Here is a 17,344-nt window from a genome sequence, read left to right as displayed (position 1 = left end):
TTCAAAGGGAAGCCAGGTAGTCAAGGACAAGTCAAGGACAGGGCTCTGGGGCTCTGGGGCTCTGGCGGTTGATCTGAGGAATGAGAGAGCCATTCGCTGCATGGAGCAAAGTGTACAGAAAAGAAATTTCTGCCAGTAACAAGGGGCAAGTTCTGGCAAAGAGGGAGTCGCTGAGCTGGGAGTGGCTGAGCTGGGTGGGGAGGGCCCTGGGGTACTTGTCTGTTAGGGAGGCAGGGGTGGCGGCTGAGCAAACACGCCTTGAACACTGAACTCAACGCTACGTGTCCAGGGACAGGATAGGTGCATAGAATTCACCTCACCAGAGCCCGTACTTGATTGTCCCCAGAGGGGTAAAATGGTAAATTCTGATAACAATGACTTGACATCCATGCATGGCAAGTTCCAGAACAGGTTTCTAGTTGGGTGACTGAATGTTTAAGTAAAGATTAAGCCGTGATCCTTGAACACCAGCCAAATTTCCTCTCGAGTCAGTCATTGCAACTGACTGGCCCAGACCACCTATCTTGATCCCAGCAAAGCCCTTTAGCCTTGGGCCTCACAGACAAGAGAAATGTGAGCGGGGATTGTAGTGGTTGGGATTTTTAGATCTAAATGGTTTTGATAAAACTGGGGTGCGGCAGGGGGTCTCTCTGGGATGTCTCAGCTCCATGTCAACTTTGGGCTGCCTAGAGACATCAGGAGACATTTCTGCCCCACAGATAGCTCCTGGCTGCGGCGGGCACAGGGATGATGCAGTGGGCAAGCGAGGCAGATTCCAGGGAGCCCTGACAGATTGCGATGTCAGCTTGGGACCAACACGATGAAATTCACCAAGGCAGAGTGCTAAAGCCTGCGCTAAGGTTCCGGAAAAAAAAAAAAAAAGTTACATAAGCACAGAACTGGGAAATATGGTTACACGGAAATTTCGATTAAAAAGGAGGAGATGTGTGCAATCCCTTCTACCCTTGGCTGGCTACTCCAGGGTCTGAGGTGGGGGCGGGGGCGGGGCAGGGGCGGTGAGCTCAAGGACAGCCTAGGCTGCTTATGAGCCGCTGCCAAAACGGAGGAGGAAGAGGAAACAGATGGAAATGAGGGGAGGAGAAAGAAAGAAGGAAAAGAGGGAAAGAGGAAAGGAAGGGATGAAGGGAAAGACCTGGTGACTTTGCCCCCTTAAATAGAGAGACTTAGTCAGAGGGAAGCCTGCTGCGTCCCCTAGGGGAAGCCATCTTTGTCATAGGTCTCCTCCTGGGTAGCAGGCTGTGCTGAAGAGGTGACTAGGCAGAGAGAACCACGCAAAACAGAAGGGATGGTGACAACCAGAAACGATGAGGACAGAAAGATTGTTAGGGAGCTTGTCTTCAAAAGGGGGGTTCGGCGAAGGAAGATCTAGTTTGTCAATCAGGATGCCGGAACCAGTGGGATTCTTTTGTGGGGGGAGGCGTCTGCTTCCACCTCTCCGAAACCTCTCTAGCCAGATGTCTCCTCCAGAAGAAGGGGGTCTTATTACTCCAAGGGAGGCAAGCCCCTCCCCGGCCAACAATAGCACCATTTATTGTGCACCTGTCAGACTTGTGTCAGAGGACCAGGAACCTGCCACGTACAGCAAGGTGGCCTTGAACTCAGAGCTCTTCCTGTTGGGATAAAAGGTGACTGGCTTTCCTCCACCACCACCCCACCACCGCAACCACTACCACCCCACGCCCTGGCATCTCAACCACGTTACTAGGTAGAGATTATTATGATTGTCACTTTAAAGGACAAGTGAGGCTGAATATAGAGGCTCGCATTTGAAATCCCAACACTCTGGAAGCGGAGGCAGAAAAAGGGCCATGAGTTCGAGGCCAGTCTGAACTTCAGACCATCTTGTTTAAAGCAAGAGAGAGGCCACGAAGACTGTAAGGGATTTGTCTTGCCTGTTTCTGAATGGAAGTCGGGGGGGGGGGGGTGGTTTGCTGACATGACCACAGGTCAGCTTCCCAATGTTGGATGGAAACCGCAGCCTCCTTAACACTAGGGAGCTCTCGGTGTGGGAGAAGGGAATTCTCTTTCCAACTACAGCCCTTGCCGGGCATGGTGGCACACGCCTTTAATCCCAGCACTCGGGAGGCAGAGGCAGGCGGATTTCTGAGTTCGAGGCCAGCCTGGTCTACAGAGTGAGTTCCAGGACAGCCAGGGCTACACAGAGAAACCCTGCCTCGAAAAAAACAAAAAAAACAAAAAAAACAAAAACCAACTACAGCCCTTAGGAGTAGGCAATAGCCATTCTCCTACCCCTCAATTTTACACCACATCTCAAGAGCTCTCCAACCCCAACCCTGGTAATTGCCCCCTAATCGCTGCACTCCATTGCTGTCTGGAGTCTTGGGTTACCGGGTGGGGGCTGCCGGGTGGGCTGCAGGCAGAGCCGGGCCTCGAGGGGGCGGTGCCCGCTGGCCCGCCGTGCCGGGTGCCGACTGCAGGGGGCGCTGGCGGCCGCTCCGGGCGGAGACAATCGCGCCGAGCGGGCGCCGCAGCCGGAGCGGGAGCCCAACCCGGAGCTGCACAGAGCGGTGCAGAGCTGGGGCTGAGCGGGGCCGGCCGAGCAGGGCCGGGCGGCAGCGATGGACCGCTAGGGCCCGGCCGAGCCCCGCGATGCCGCCGCCGAGTGGCCCCGGCGTCCTCGCGCGGCTGCTGCCGCTGCTGGGGCTGCTGCTCGGCGGCGCCTCCCGGGCTCCCGGCAAGTCTCCGCCGGAGCCCCCCAGCCCGCAGGGTGAGTCTCGGCCTCGAGGGGCGGCGATCGTGGGCCTGTACCCTGTGATCGGCTGCCACCGCTGGCCCCCTCTTCACGGTGCTAGTGACTTGGGATGCATTCTGCTCCCAGGATGGCGGGGGGGAAGGCGACCTGAGATCGGTGCTTCTGGGGGAGAGATTGGGGGACTGTTTGCTGCGGGGGTCTTGGGGAGACACAATGGAGAGGGCGAGGGTCTCCAGGCTCGGCGCTGCCGCCTCCTCCGACTTGTTTTTCTCCCTCCTGGTCCGCGAGGCACTGCAGCCAGAGCTATTGTCTGCGGAAGACACCCGCCCAGGGGCGGGCTGGGGCGGGCGCCGGCTCCGCAGCCCCCCGCGGGTCCCTAGCTGCGACCCCGGCTGGGTGGGGGCGCAGACGTCGGCTGCCACCCTGGCCGGACTGGGGCTGGGAGCTTAGAGCTGGGCTGCGGGGGGGGGGGGGGGGGGGGGGGGTGAGAGAGAACTTTCGGACATCTGGTCGACCTCCGGGATCTNGAGAAAAAAAGGAAAGTAGAGAGAGAGAGAGAGAGAGAGAGGGAGAGAGAGAGAGAGAGAGAGGGATGGGATAAGAGGGGGGGGGAGGGGAGAGGGGGAGTGGGTGAGGCTGTGGGCGGGATTGACTGCTCGAATGGGGTTTTCACCCAGGAGCCTGACAGCTTCCAGCCAACCCCCCGGGTTTAGAATTTGGGGCGCACCGAATAAACACTGATCAGCTCATGCTAGAGGGAGGGGATGCATTTGGAAGGGGGGCCGAGAACAGGCGTTATTGTGATTCCCGGCTCAAGGCGCATGGCAGGGCTGTGGTCACGGAGCCATGCTGAGCTGGCTGGCTAGCTGTGGGCAGTACCAGCTGAGAGGGCAGGTGTCTGGGTCCTTGTCCAGCTCGTCTCTTGCTACTACTCTCCTCGACCAGCTTCCAGATCTCCCCCTCTTCATTTCACTCATTCCCCCGCCCCCAAAGGAGACCCTGACCCTCCTAACGCCTAACCTGGCCCACATAGGTGTGTGAGAAGGGTAGAGCCGGCCCCTGCGGTGGGAGCTGGACCCCCTGACTCCACCGCTCACTCGTGGGTGCTCTGGGCCTCTCTTCTCACCCCTGCTTCCCTCTCCCACCTTTCTGATTCCTGCGCCACCACCCCACAGTTGCTCTTCCTTCCCCTGCCTGTGGTTCCATCCTGAAACCATGTTCTTTGCGCCTTACGCCAACCCCCCCACCACCACACACACACACACCAGAAGCTAGCAGGAAAGGCGGAAGGGGGGGGGTCTGGTTGAGGGAAGGAGGTCGGATTTCCTCCTGGAACGAGGCAGGGCTAAGTGGAGAGATGCAGATGCTGTATGGAATGTCAAGCTTTGAGGGTGGGGAGGGAAATCTTCCTGTGCCTCAGTCTCCCCTGATTTCCCAGAGAAGAGGCCCAAGCTAGGAAGCTCCTCCTCCTCCAAGGCCCAGGGGAGGGAGGGCCCAGGGAATTGGCTGGAACGCAGCCAGAATAAGGGGCTCTCTCAGGCAGCTGGCGGGGAGCCCAGGCTGTGGGGAAGAAGGGAAAGGAGTCTGCTAGACACCTGCCCCACCTCCCAGCTTGGCACTGACGCTCCTTCCGGCCTTACCTGCCCACCTCTGTTTTGTTTGCCAGGTCCCTCCTCTACCTCTTTTGAGGCTTTGGCCCTTGAGCCAAAAGGCTTCCCTCAAGTGCCAAAATTTCCGACTCTTTTCCCAGCTGCTCTCTCCAGCTGTTCCTAAGCCTAGGATGGGGCTGGGAGCAGTCACACTCTTTTAGCTTCTCAGAATTCCTACTGGGGCAGGAGACTGCCACTCCTTGGAGAGCCAGCGTGGGAGTGGGCAGAGTGGGTGCCCCACCCTAAAAAGCTAGACTCTGGCCTATCCTGGAGAGGGAGGTGGGCTCTGGGAATAGCTGGATGGGATGCCAGGACCAGGCGTGGTATCCTGCTTTGGAAGCCCGAGAAAAGACACCTGTCACTGTGGAGTGTCAAGTCGGTGAAAGGCCTTGAGGTTCTGTGGCTGCCCACGCCCCCGGCCCCGCCCCTTCTGCGCTCAGCTACAGGCTACAGGCTCCCTCTCTACCTGGGATTTCCCCCAGCATCCAGTGCACCCTCCACTTGCCTCCCGAGCGAGCGAGCGAGCGAGCAAGCGTCTTAACCTCCCCATCTATGATGCTCATTAGGAAGGCAGGGGCGGGGCCTAGTCTTGAGGGAGAAGCGGGTGCTGAGTGGAAAGGGTTAGATGGCAGAGGCGGCCTGTGGAAATCCGTGAGAGTAACTCAAGTCCTCATCACCCACCCGAACCCAAGCAGCTCACCTTCAGGGTCAGCGTGGCCAGGTTACCCTGGAGGAGGGGAGGTGGGGGGCCGGGGGTCACAGACAGCCTGGAAATCTAGCCGTTGATGTGTCCCAGTCCCTGCACACTCTCCCTTGGGCCTGGGTCTGCTTTGCGTGTAGCCCTTCCCCATCGGCGCCCCAGCTCCTTTGCTTGATCTCCTGGGAAGAAGGAGGGCGTTGCCATGGTGACTGACCGTCGCTGACCAGCTACAGACGTGAAGGGAAGAGATCAAGATAACTCCTTTGGGCTTAGGAGCTGGGGCAGGGCCCTAAATTTGAAGGGTTTTTGGAAAGGATCATGGACAGAGGGTATGTGCAAGAAGTGACAGGTTCCTTAGTGGCTTGACTTGATTTTTTTTTTTTCTTCCTTGAGAACTCAAGAGGGGACCCAGCTTCCATCCTTCCTCTAAGTTACTTGATCTTGCCCTCCTTCCCCCCCCCCCAACCTGAGGCTCCTCATTCTCCCAGGACTCATTCTTTCTTGGCTTCTCTTCTCCTCTCCAGACCACTGGTCTCTTAGGGTAGACTGGCTAACTTTTTTTTTTATCCTAGAAGTAGACCTACTAGGTTCAGAGCTCAGATTTCTCCTTAACTGCAGTCCAAGGACTTAACACCTTCTAAGCCTCACTTTCTTTATCTGTAAAATGGGTTGAGGGCATATTTTAGCAAATATAGCATTTCACTGGCTGTAAAGTATATTCCTTTTTTGTAAACCAGTAAGAATGGGGGTGGGGAGTAGGAATGCTGTCAATTATAACGATGACATCACCCATCACAGGCATTGCCCAAGTTTAGAATTGTGAAAGTATGCATGGGCTAGCGCTGGTGAAAGGGGAGAAATAGCCCTCTTCCCTCCTCTGCTGACTTTGGCAGAGAGCACAACTCACCGACAGAGGCCCTGGATTTGATCCCCAGGACCGCGCTCTCTCCCAGCAGCCCCCTCCCTCACTCCATATCCCCTCACCCCATTTTCCCACAGAGATCCTGATCAAGGTACAGGTATATGTGAGCGGGGAGCTGGTGCCCCTGGCCCGGGCCTCAGTAGACGTCTTTGGGAACCGCACTCTCCTGGCTGCTGGTACCACCGACTCAGAGGGCGTGGCCACACTACCCCTCAGTTACCGCCTGGGTACCTGGGTGTTGGTCACTGCGGCCCGCCCGGGTTTCCTCACCAACTCAGTGCCCTGGCGTGTTGACAAGCTGCCGTGTGAGTGCAGGGGCAGGGGAAGGAGGAGGGAGAGGGGCGGGTTGGACAGCAGCTGACCCATCATCAGCCCCTTCCCAAAATAGTCCTTGGGGGGGGGGGGNGGAAGGGCAGTTTCCCAGCAGCTGCTGCCTGGGCTGGGGCATACTGGGCTGTGGGAGGATGAAGCCACCGGGATGAAGCCAAGGGGCCACCTAGGGAATGCTTCTAGAGCTGACAGTCTGCCCGTTTTACAGTGTACGCATCCGTCAGCCTCTACCTGCTCCCAGAGAGGCCAGCCACCCTCATCCTCTATGAGGACCTTGTGCACATCCTCCTAGGCTCCCCAGGTAAGCCCCACCCCTCCATTCCTTAGTTCCTCTTCCATCCTTGACCTGTATGCAGAAACCTCTGCTTCTTCACACAGTAGCTGGGTATCCTTGGGGAAGTCACTTAACCTCTCCGAGCCATACTTAACTTGTGTAGATGTGGAAGGGTATTTAATCCCAGCACTTGGGAGGCAGAGATTTCTGAGTTCAAGGCCAGCCTGGTCTACAGAGTGAGTTCCAGGACAGCCAGAGCTACACAGAGAAACCTGCCTCGAAAAACCAAAAAAAAAAAAAAAAAAAGGAAGGGAAATAATTATTTCATCAAATTAAGGTTAAAAAATTGCATCAAATGTGCTAAGAGAAAAAAAACACAGGTATTTAATAAATATTTATAGTTCCTTGGGGGCTTTGTGATTTCTCTCCCACTTCCCACCTCCCTGACTGTTTATCTTCAGTGGATCTACCTGTCTTTGTTGTGCACCTACTGGGCGCCTGGATGTTCCAAAGCCATGAAGGCTTTCTAGGGCAACTGGACGTCTCTCCAGTGGCCTGGAGCATCCTCAGTGGTCCTTTTGCACAAGCCTTCAGTCTCATCTTCTGCACCTGCTCTGTGCCATGCACACGGCTGGGGCTGGGGCGTTGGGGTGAGGAAGAATAGCCCACAGCCTGCCTGTGCTCATGGGCAAGTAGGAAGACAAACACCACTGCAAATCCTGGGAGTATCACAGAGCAGGTGGACAGTGGCAGAAATGCCCCTCACCTTGGGGGGAGGGGAGTCCAGTGGAGCTAATAAAGGGAGCTAGGTGGGCTGGGGGTAGAGGATGAGTGGGGGCTGGAGAGAGAGAGAGAGAGAGAGAGAGAGAGAGAGAGAGAGAGAGAGAGAGAGAGAGTTGGGCCATGAAGGCTCAGGGTACTTTCTGGCCTGGTACATAGTGTAGTATAAGGTGCTTGGCCAGGACTACAGAGCCACAGTGGGGTTTGGAGTTTGTTTGTTTTTTTTCAAGACAGGGTTTCTCTGTATAGCCCTAGCTGTCCTGGAACTCACTTTGTAGACCAGGCTGTCCTCAAACTCAAAAATCCGCCTGCCTCTGCCTCCCAAGTGCTGGGATTAAAGGCATGCCCCACCATGCCCGGCAGGGGGCGGGGGCGTCTGGTCTACAAAGTGAGTTCCAGGACAGCCAGAGATATACAGAGAAACCCTGTCTCAAAAAAACAAACAAACAAACAAACAAACAAACAAAAAAATTCTTACCCAGTTATTGGCAAATTGATTGTTTGCCAGCTGCATCTGGAAAACCCCATACTGGAGGCCTCCAATGCCTCCCTGGGACTCTAAAATGACAAATGGATCTTGGTGGCCCCAGAGCTTGCTGCCCTCTCTCATGGCTTCCACTGTCGGTGTGAAGTGCAGTGCATTAGCAGTACTAAGTCAGAATGCCCCAGCCGCGACACCACTGTAGCCTGTGACCTCTGGACCTCTCTCCTGCATGCCCAGAAAGCCAACTTCCACTTCTTTCTCCCTTACCCTACAACACCCCACAGGGTAGCCAAGGCTCTTCCAACGTTTAGTAATAAAGCAGGAAAGAGGTGTGTAGAGGGGTGTGGGGTGACAGGGCCAGGCTCCAGGATGGTGGCCCTGGTATGTTGCTGAAGGTCTGGTTCCATTTCTGCATCTATAAAATGGAGTTGATACCTCAGGGGCCGCTAGGCTAATTAATTACATAGCCTGCTTAGGACAGCACCCAGCATATTTTGAAGCTTAATAAATGTTACCTATGACCACACAGGATTGGAATTCTGTTTATATGTCTGCTCCCGCAGCCCCACCACACACACACACACACACACACACACACACACAGCACTGTAAGCTAATGTGTGTCTATCTAAACGGAAACAATTTGCAGCTGGAGAGATGGTCCAGTGCTTGAGAGCACTAGCTTCTCCAAGTACTTGGGTCCTATTGGATTCCCAGACTAACTTGTCCGGGGGACTCTCACGCCCTCTTCTGGCCTTTAAGAGCACTGCACACCTGTGGTACACAGAAATACAGGCAGACAAAACACTCATGCACATAAAAATAAAGGAAAAAGAATTTTTAAAAAGTAGACTGTGTTCATTGGCCACTTTTCTCTTTTTCTATAATTTTTGAGACAGTATCTCAGAACCCTGTAGTTCAGAGTTCCGGCCTGAGAACTCTGGCCCGAGACCCCAGATCGTGCCGCAGACTCTCCTGTGCTGACGTTACACACGTGTGCCCCCGGGCCAGGCTCGCTTGCCACATGTACCCAGTGAGTGCTAAATGAGGGCCCAGACAAGACACTTCTTCCCGTCACGGCAGAAGGTTCTAGAGAAACTGTAAAGAACAGCACACACTGTCCAACAGTGTCTGTGCACACCTTTGAGCCAGCACTCAGGAAGCAGAGGCAGGCAGAACTCCAGGACAGCCTGGGCTACAGCATGAGTGTCAGGAGAGCCAGAGCCACAGAGTGAGACCCTGCCTCAAATAAAATAAAATAAAATAAAATAAACAAAATAAATAAATAGTGAGAGAGACAGACAGGAAGACAAATGGACAGACAGACAGACAGTAGCCTGAGCACGAAGACGGAGAATCTTAGTTCTGCATCCCGTGACCTAACTCAATGCCTGCCACTCAGATGCTGGCTCAGGACATGACTAGTGTGTGTCTGTGTCTGTGTCTGTGTGTGTGTGTACGCGCGCGTGTGCACATGTGTATGCTTGAGTGTATTTCTGTGTACCATGTGCAGAAAAGGTATTGGGTCGCCTGGAACTAGAATTACAGGTGGTTGTGAGCTGCCATGTAGGTACTGGGACTAGAACCCAGAGCCGCTGTATGAGCGGCGACCCTCCTCTAGACCGCGGTAACGTCTTTCTCTTCAGCCCCATGACTCTCATCATTTATGTTTATAAGGAAATTTCAGAGGAAGTGAGTCATTTGTGGAAAGGTCACACAGTCTCCAGGACTGAAGGTCCCAGTATCACATCCCTTCAAGTTACCAATCTGCAGCTATCCCGTCCTCTCTCTATTCTCACCCTCCCCGGCCTTTCCGATCGGCCTAACCCAGTGGTTCTCCTTTTTGGATACTTGCTTTCTGCTTTGGTCTTGGTCAGGCTACCACAGTGCCTGCTTTCCATCCAGGTGCCCGCTCCCAGCCCTGGGTGCAGTTCCAGCGTAGAGCTGCCCGCCTGCCCGTCAGTTCCACCTACAGCCAGCTTTGGGCTTCGCTCACACCGGCCAGCACCCAGCAGGAAATGCGGGCTTTCCCTGCCTTCCTGGGGACCGAGGCCTCCAGCTCAGGTGAGCATGTACTTCCATGTAGAGGGGAGACACCTTCCTTCCGTAACACGGCCATTGGTATCAGTGTCCTCTTCCCTCAGGCAATGGCTCCTGGTTGGAGCTGATGCCCCTGGCTGCTGTGAGCGTCCACCTGCTAACAGGCAATGGGACAGAGGTGCCTCTCTCAGGCCCCATTCACCTGTCCCTGCCAGTGCCCTCAGAGCCTCGTGCCCTTGCTGTGGGCACCAGCATTCCAGCCTGGAGGTTTGACCCCAAGAGTGGTAAGTGTTAGGGCAGGCTGCTGGGGCTAGAGGCTGGAGCTTCTGTTAGAGGTGGCAGAACATTGAGTCTGATGAACTCCCCGGGCCTCTTTCTAGGGCTGTGGGTACGAAATGGCACTGGTGTGATCCGGAAGGAAGGCCGACAACTCTACTGGACTTTTGTCTCCCCGCAGCTAGGGTACTGGGTAGCTGCCATGGCCTCCCCTACATCTGGTGAGATTGGTGGGGCAGTGGGGGAAGGGCAGTGGGGAGAGGGAAGGTTGGGAGAGTTTAGGCCTTATGAAAGGCGAGAAGGGCGTCCTAAGCCCTTGCCTGGCACAGGGCTGGTTACCATCACCTCAGGCATTCGGGACATCGGCACCTACCACACAATCTTCCTGCTGACCATCCTGGCCGCCCTGGCGCTGCTGGTGCTCATCCTGCTGTGTCTGCTGATCTACTACTGCAGGTGAGTTCGCCTGGGGCCAGTCCCGCCTTCTCTCACCACATCCCTAGCCCTGCTCCTGTGCTCTGCACTGGGGGTCCCAAAGATGCTTCTAGAATATTCTCAAAGTGCTTCCAGGAAAGAATGCCAATGCAAGAGCTAAGACTCCAGAGACTGGTGGCTTTAGAGAATGGGGTGACAGATGGCAGGACCTGCAGGCCTGCCTCTGCAGAGGCTCCAACCAGCCCAGCTCTCACTCCCAGAGCAGGCACTCCTAGCTGGTGTACATGCCAAGCATTGCCAAGTTTACCCCCACGAAGCTGAACGGGTGCAGCTCCTGGATGAGTGATCCCTCTTTCTACAAACAGCTTCTAGACATCATCTGGGTCACCCACCATTTCTCTGGAACGTTCCGGGCATCCTCCATCTCCACCCCACTGCTGTCTTCATCCCTTGTGTTGGCAGCTGTGGGGGGTTACGGAGATGCCCTTACTTTCTGGCACTCCTGAGCGCCTGTCTCTTTCCTCCTCTGCAGAAGACGCTGCTTGAAGCCAAGACAACAGCACCGCAAGCTGCAGCTCTCCGGCCCCTCGGACAACAAACGAGATCAGGCTACGTCGATGTCTCAACTCCATCTCATCTGCGGGGGACCCCTGGAGCCTACGTCGTCGGGAGACCCCGAGGCCCCTCCCCCAGGCTCCCTACACTCGGCCTTCTCCAGCTCCCGAGACTTAGCATCCTCGCGGGATGACTTCTTCCGTGCCAAACCGCGCTCCGCCAGCCGACCGGCCGCCGAACCTCCTGGTGCCCGCACCGTTGAGGGTGCCGGGCTCAAGAGCGCCCGCTCCGTCGAGGGTCCTGGCGGGCTGGAGCCCAGCCTGGACGAATACCGGCGAGGTCCAGCCGGGGCCGCGGCCTTCCTGCACGAGCCTCCCTCGCCGCCGCCGTCCTTCGACCATTACCTGGGCCACAAGGGGGCGGCCGAGAGCAAGACCCCCGACTTTCTGCTGTCACAGTCGGTGGACCAGCTGGCGCGGCCGCCGTCCCTCAGCCAGCCGGGCCAGCTCATTTTCTGCGGTTCCATCGACCACCTCAAGGACAACGTGTACCGCAATGTCATGCCCACCCTGGTGATCCCCGCACACTATGTGCGCCTGGGCGGAGAGGCGGGCGCCGCGGGAGTGGGCGACGAGGCCACCCCGCCGGAGGGCTCGGCCGCCGGCCCCGCGCGCCCCTTCCCTCAACCCGACCCCCAGCGCCCGCTGATGCAGGGCCACGCGGGTGCGGGAGGCGACGGCGGTGGCGGCGAAGGCTGGGGCGGCGGGCGCTCCGCACCGGTCAGCGGCTCGGTCACCATTCCGGTGCTGTTCAACGAGTCCACCATGGCGCAGCTCAACGGCGAGCTGCAGGCTCTAACCGAGAAGAAGCTGCTGGAACTGGGAGTGAAGCCTCACCCGCGCGCCTGGTTCGTGTCCCTGGACGGACGTTCCAATTCACAAGTGCGCCACTCCTACATCGACCTGCAGGCGGGCGGCGGCGGCCGCAGCACCGACGCCAGCCTGGACTCAGGCGTCGACGTGCACGAGGCTCGACCTGCGCGCCGCCGGCCCCCGAGGGAGGAGCGGGAGCGCGCGCAGCTGCCCGCGCCGCCGCCGCCCGCGCCCCCGCGCCTGGCGCTCAGCGAAGACACAGAGCCCAGCAGCAGCGAGAGCCGCACCGGCCTCTGCTCGCCGGAGGACAACTCGCTAACGCCCCTGCTGGACGAGGTGGTGGCACCCGAAGGCCGGGCAGCCACGGTACCCAGGGGTCGGGGCCGCAGCCGTGGGGACAGTTCCCGCAGCAGCGCCAGTGAGCTGCGGCGCGATTCGCTCACCAGCCCGGAGGACGAGCTGGGGGCGGAGGTGGGCGACGAGGCTGGCGACAAGAAGAGCCCGTGGCAGCGGCGGGAAGAGCGGCCGCTAATGGTGTTCAACGTCAAGTAGTGCAGCCCGGGGGTCGCCCACCGCCCCTGCCGCCAGTGCAGGTTCCCAGAGTGCGTACCCGGGATGCTGCGGTGGAGGGGCACGCGCTCTTAGCCCGGAGAAGAGCTCAGGGTCGGCAGAGCTCATCTGTGGTATGTGCTGGGGGAGTGTCTTGGGAAGGGACCCTGGATTGACCTCCAAGCAGAGGGAGGTGGGAGGGACCCGGTCCCCCATGGGAAGGGCTGGGGAAGAGGGCTGGGGTGGGGGAGCAGTGCCTGTATAAACATGGCTGTACATAGAAAGATCTATTGTGGGAGAGCAGGAGGGGCGAGCCAGCCTCAGCAGCTAGGGTGAGGGCTGGGAAGGGAGGGACAATCTCTGTGGACCCTTGGGAGGGGAGGGGTGCTGCTTGGATGTCACAGGGCTGGCGGCTGGGGCAATCCTGGGGACTAGAGGATAATGTGATAACACTCTGGACAACAAAAAAATACAAAGCTGGTGAGGTTAAAGCTCTCTCTGTGTGTGTATGTGTGATTTTTTTTTTTTTCCTATGGGGAATACTGGTATCAGAGGGCCCTGGCGCAGCAAATCAGACACTGTTAAGAAAGTGTACAAACTTTATTGGAGCAACACACGCGCGCGTGCGCGCGCACACACACACACACACACACACACAAGCAAGCTCACACAACACCTGTGGATCGGGAAGAGCACCTGACCACAAGGTCCACAGACACCGGAAGAAATGGCAGTTTGATTCCGGGCTTTTTGCCACAGCCTTCTTTCCATAAAAGAAGGTCGTCGTTTGAGGCTACACCTCCCATGGTGATGGGGTGACTCAGGATGAGTAGGCCAGGATGCTAGGGAGGCCTGAGTAGTGGATACCCTCGGAACAGTGTTCCCAGGACTGTGGAGTTCCTTGTCTGTAGCCCTTCCTTACAGTAGTGGTCTTGGGGCTGGGTCCCTCAAAAACATGTCCCAGCGCGGAATCTTCTTTCGCAAACACTTGGTTCCCTTGGCTGAACAGTGGAAGTCACCGGGGCAACAGTGACGTCCATCTCTACAGCAGACACCCTGGATGGTCGAGGGAGAGTAAGTCGTAGACAGGGCAGAACCCAGCCCATGGCCACACCCAGCCCCACAGTCAGGGATGGCACTGACCTTTAGGTAGGGACAGCAGGCCCAGTGTCCTCCGCTGTCTTTACAACAGGTCTGGTTATCATGGCAGAAATGCCCTTCTCCACACTCCACATTCCCAACCTTAGGACCCAGGGCCAGGAGCACGGGCGGCTGGATAAAGGGCACATCCTTCTCACAGGTCCTCGCCTTCACGTTACAGGTGTACCCGGCCGGGCAACAGTGCTGCCGGTCCTCACAGCACACAGCCTGTGGAGCGAGGGGATGGGATCACACTCCTATCCCAAGAACACAGCTCCCTTCCCCCAGGGCGGTGGGGTGGAGACTCACATGGGGCAGCTGGCAGCAGGCCCAACTTCCCTTCAGGCTTGGGCAGCAGGTCTGCCCTACTGGGCAACTGGTATGCTGGTCACAACCGATATCTCCAATTTGGACCAGGGTTGTCTGGCGGGCAGGCATCTTCTCCAGGCCAGCCACCATTGTGTCTCCCTTCTGACAGTACCCCTGAGCCAGACATGTGAAGCCCTGAGGGCAGCAATGCCGGTCGTCTAAGCAGCAGACAGCCTAGGGGTGGGCAGAGAAGAATGTGCCTACAGAGGACCAGGGGAGTCTACCTCTCCAGCTCATAGCTTCTCCTGCTGGGGACAAGTCACAGCACTGGGTACCCCCCTGGACTAGGCAGAGCGCAGAAGAATAAAGCCACAGGACTCTTGCCACCTACCTTCCCAGGCCAAGATGCTATCTAGCTCTCCCCCCTCAGAGCTACCCCACTTTCCATGTTACCTCTGGGATGGGACAGCAGCCCCAGGCCCCAGAACTGAGTTTGCAGCAGGTATTGTTTGAAGGACACCTGGTGAAGTCATCGCAGGGGACATCACTCTTTAAGATCTGTGGGTCTGGCAGGCGGAGGGGGGCTGTGACTTTCTTCATCCAGGGTACTTGGAGGACACCCATTTCGCAGGTTCCTTTCTCTGTGTGACACTGAAACCCTGCCGGGCAGCAGTGGATGTGGTCTTCACAACACACAGCCTAAGGTCGACAGAGAGAAGCCAGGAAGCACTGGTGCCAAGCTGGCTGCCCCTCCTGCTTGGACCGCCACGCCCACTGCTCCCAAGTACCTTGGCAAAAGGACAGCAGCCCCAGGCCCCAGTGTTGAGGCGGCAGCAGGTATATCCATCAGGGCAGCTCACCTCCATGTCGCACTTTACCTCCTTCACTGTGAGGTGGGCAGAGACCAAGTCATCCAAGGGATCAGGTGTGGAGAATGGAGCACACAGCTACCCCAGCCACGGTGAGCCTCATGCAAGGCCAGTGGAGAGGCTGTACACCTGCCAGGTCCCTCCATGAGGCCATCAAACCCCACCCACCCGGTGATAGCCATTCCATAACTGAGGAGAACTCCTCTTTACTGAGGGGATGAAATGGGGTCCAGTTTGGTCCTGTACCTGGGTATCCAGGCAGCTTGGTCAGGAGATCCGTGGTGTAGTCCTTGGATAGACACTTACTCTGGATCAGGTCACATACAGTGTCCTGGGGGCAGCAGTGCAGGTGATCGGAACAGCAGATGGCCTAGGTTGGGACCAGTAAAAGTCTCCGAACTCCAGTCTTTCGTGACCACAGGGAGCAAGCCAGACTGATAGCGTACACTATTCCAAACCGCCACTAGGGGGCAGTGTGAGCCTTAAAGCTCTCAGGGAATCAGCCCAGTGCTTGGAGCCTCCTTGTAAGGTTATGTATGGGCCCAGGGGGATCCAGCCATTCACTCACGTTGGGCATTGGACAGCAGCCATACTTCCCAGTGGGTAGCTCACAGCAGGTAGAATCATCGGGGCATTGGGTCTGAGCATCAGGGCACACCACAGAAAAAGGTACAGCCACTGAAAGAGCAATGAGGCATGTGGACGGGCTGCCAGAGGGTGGGAACGTTTTTTTTTCCCAGCCAAGAGTCAAATGTGGCTTCACCCCCAGGTGCTGGCTTCGTGCCTCCCAGCCTCCTCACCTGCCCTGTTGGTCTTTTGTGCAGGGAACTTCTTTAGTAGGGTGTGGGTGCCCGTGGGTGAAACGCATCGTGTGTGAACCAGGTCACAGGAGGCCCCATGGGGACAGCAATGCACTCTGTCTTCACAGCAAGAGGCCTGAGAACAGACAGATTGTCCTAAATCCATCTGCACCAGCCCCAGGTCCCAGTTCTACCCCTCTACCCGCGAGTCACCACCTTTCCCCCACACGTGTACCTGGGGCATGGGACAGCACCCCCACGAACCATCAACCATAATGCAGCAGGTGGCGGAGTCAGGACATTCAAACTGGCTCCCAGGACACTGGACAGCACCCAAGAGGTTCTCTGCAAATAGAAGAATCCAGCATTCCATTAATCTAGTCAGTAAATGTCATTCCCAGTGCCATCACAGAAGGAGCTGCTGGTCCAGCTACAGGAGGTTTACTGGCCGGTCCCAGGGCTTAGGTTATCTCCCAGGTAGCCCCGAATGCAGAAAGACAACTAAGGCATCCAGCATGGCCTCTCCATGGGCCCAAACCCCTGGAGTTCGGCATCCTTGTCTGTCACCTTCTTCTCTCAAAACTGCCCCTCTGTTCAGGAATCAGGGCCACCCAGGCAGTTGGGCTCCTGGGCCCTTCAGGTACCACCCGATGTCCCTCCCCACATGCCCCCCTCCCCTGTGCCCCACAGCACCTGACATCTGGAAGCAGGATTTCCCATCCGCACTACAATGGAAGCCCTGGGGGCAGCAGTGGTGCCCATCACCACAAGACACACCCTATGGACACAGAGAGGTCTGTGTGAGCCCGACGCTTTTGCCTGGGCCTATTAGAGTGAAAGAAAGGGGTAGATGCAGATTTTAAGCACACCCCTCCCCCAATTCCCCAAGCCAATGGCACTGTCACCTTAGGGAACGGGCAGCAGCCGGAAGTCCCGGACACAGTGAGAAGACAAGAATAGCCAGCAGGGCAGTGGCCATGGGTCTGGCAGGAGCCATCTAGATGATGGCTCGTTATTCTAGGCCATGTGTCCTGGAAAGAAGAGATGACATCGACCAAAGGATCTGTGCCAGCCTTCCTCTGGCCGATCCAAGGTAGGCAGCCCTCCGAAAGGCGCGGGGTGCCAACTGGGACAGGGGACACTCACCAGAGGAGGGTCACAGCAGCTGTAGTTGGATCCTCCCTGGTCAAGGCAGCAGGCAACAGGGCAGGACTGCCCATCTGGACACTGTGTTCCGGCCACCAGCCCTGCCCCGAAGGCCAGCCAGCTCATCAGGACCCACATGGTCTGCCTGCAAATGCCAAGCAAAGTTTGGCAGCCACCTTAAAAACTCTGTGCCACTTTCTACTCTGAGGCCACGCACTCCCCTGGCTTCGTTCAGTCTCAACAAGCAAACAGGAAAGCAAGCAGATGTGTTGCTTGTGTCAGTGTCCTACCAGTGTGCAGCGAGCGCGCATGCGTTAGCTTACACACATCGCGAGCACGAACCGTGGGCATGAACATGTGTGGATTCATGGCCTCACATACGGCCTGACACCTGAGATTCTGGGTAAGTGTGTGTGGGGGGGGTGCGGGTATGGCAGTCAGGAAGGCATGTGGTTTTCGTGGCTTTTTTTTTTTTTTTTT

The 17,344-nt window shown here is 57.1% G+C and overlaps 2 protein-coding genes across 4 annotated transcripts in view; one reads left to right on the top strand and one right to left on the bottom strand.

Moving 5' to 3' along the window:
• Positions 1-2,490: 2,490 nt before the first annotated feature.
• Positions 2,491-13,091, top strand: Fam171a2 (family with sequence similarity 171 member A2). Of its 2 annotated transcripts, none has more exons than XM_021213406.2 (8): positions 2,491-2,749; positions 6,083-6,310; positions 6,544-6,636; positions 9,779-9,937; positions 10,018-10,197; positions 10,294-10,410; positions 10,519-10,645; positions 11,157-13,091. In XM_021213406.2, exons 1-8 carry the CDS (start codon positions 2,632-2,634, stop codon positions 12,601-12,603), a joined length of 2,469 nt encoding a protein of 822 aa, XP_021069065.1. In that variant the 5' UTR covers positions 2,491-2,631; the 3' UTR covers positions 12,604-13,091. The 2 variants fall into 2 exon arrangements, with proteins under 2 accessions (XP_021069065.1, XP_029402355.1); XM_029546495.1 differs by having other exon boundaries at positions 10,540-10,645; positions 11,157-12,890.
• Positions 13,092-13,184: 93 nt separating this feature from the next.
• The window catches only part of Grn (granulin precursor), a 6,547-nt gene continuing 2,387 nt past the window's right edge, over positions 13,185-17,344 (bottom strand). For both annotated transcript variants that reach the window (XM_021213920.2, XM_029546242.1), the window contains exons 2-13: positions 16,865-17,009; positions 16,624-16,749; positions 16,412-16,496; positions 15,954-16,063; positions 15,719-15,854; positions 15,487-15,596; positions 15,165-15,288; positions 14,838-14,935; positions 14,503-14,748; positions 14,050-14,283; positions 13,744-13,968; positions 13,185-13,656 (exon numbers count right to left, since the gene is read on the bottom strand). In XM_021213920.2, the coding sequence (XP_021069579.1) occupies positions 13,519-13,656; positions 13,744-13,968; positions 14,050-14,283; positions 14,503-14,748; positions 14,838-14,935; positions 15,165-15,288; positions 15,487-15,596; positions 15,719-15,854; positions 15,954-16,063; positions 16,412-16,496; positions 16,624-16,749; positions 16,865-17,009 (1,777 nt within the window). In that variant the 3' untranslated portion in view covers positions 13,185-13,518. The remainder of the gene's footprint in view (positions 13,657-13,743; positions 13,969-14,049; positions 14,284-14,502; positions 14,749-14,837; positions 14,936-15,164; positions 15,289-15,486; positions 15,597-15,718; positions 15,855-15,953; positions 16,064-16,411; positions 16,497-16,623; positions 16,750-16,864; positions 17,010-17,344) is intronic.

Source organism: Mus pahari, chromosome 14 (assembly GCF_900095145.1).
Source record: "Mus pahari chromosome 14, PAHARI_EIJ_v1.1, whole genome shotgun sequence".
Lineage (NCBI taxonomy): Eukaryota > Metazoa > Chordata > Mammalia > Rodentia > Muridae > Mus > Mus pahari.
The sequence above is the reverse complement of the archived record's forward strand: the minus strand, read 5'-3'. Positions and strand labels throughout refer to the sequence as shown.

Bases quoted from the DNA above. Each gene is read 5' to 3' on its own strand.
- Fam171a2 (XM_021213406.2), top strand. From the start codon at position 2,632: ATGCCGCCGCCGAGTGGCCCCGGCGTCCTCGCGCGGCTGCTGCCGCTG. The intron at 2,750-6,082 runs GTGAGTCTCGGC...ATTTTCCCACAG, and splicing joins GGAGCCCCCCAGCCCGCAGG to AGATCCTGATCAAGGTACAG. The intron at 6,311-6,543 runs GTGAGTGCAGGG...CCCGTTTTACAG, and splicing joins GCGTGTTGACAAGCTGCCGT to TGTACGCATCCGTCAGCCTC.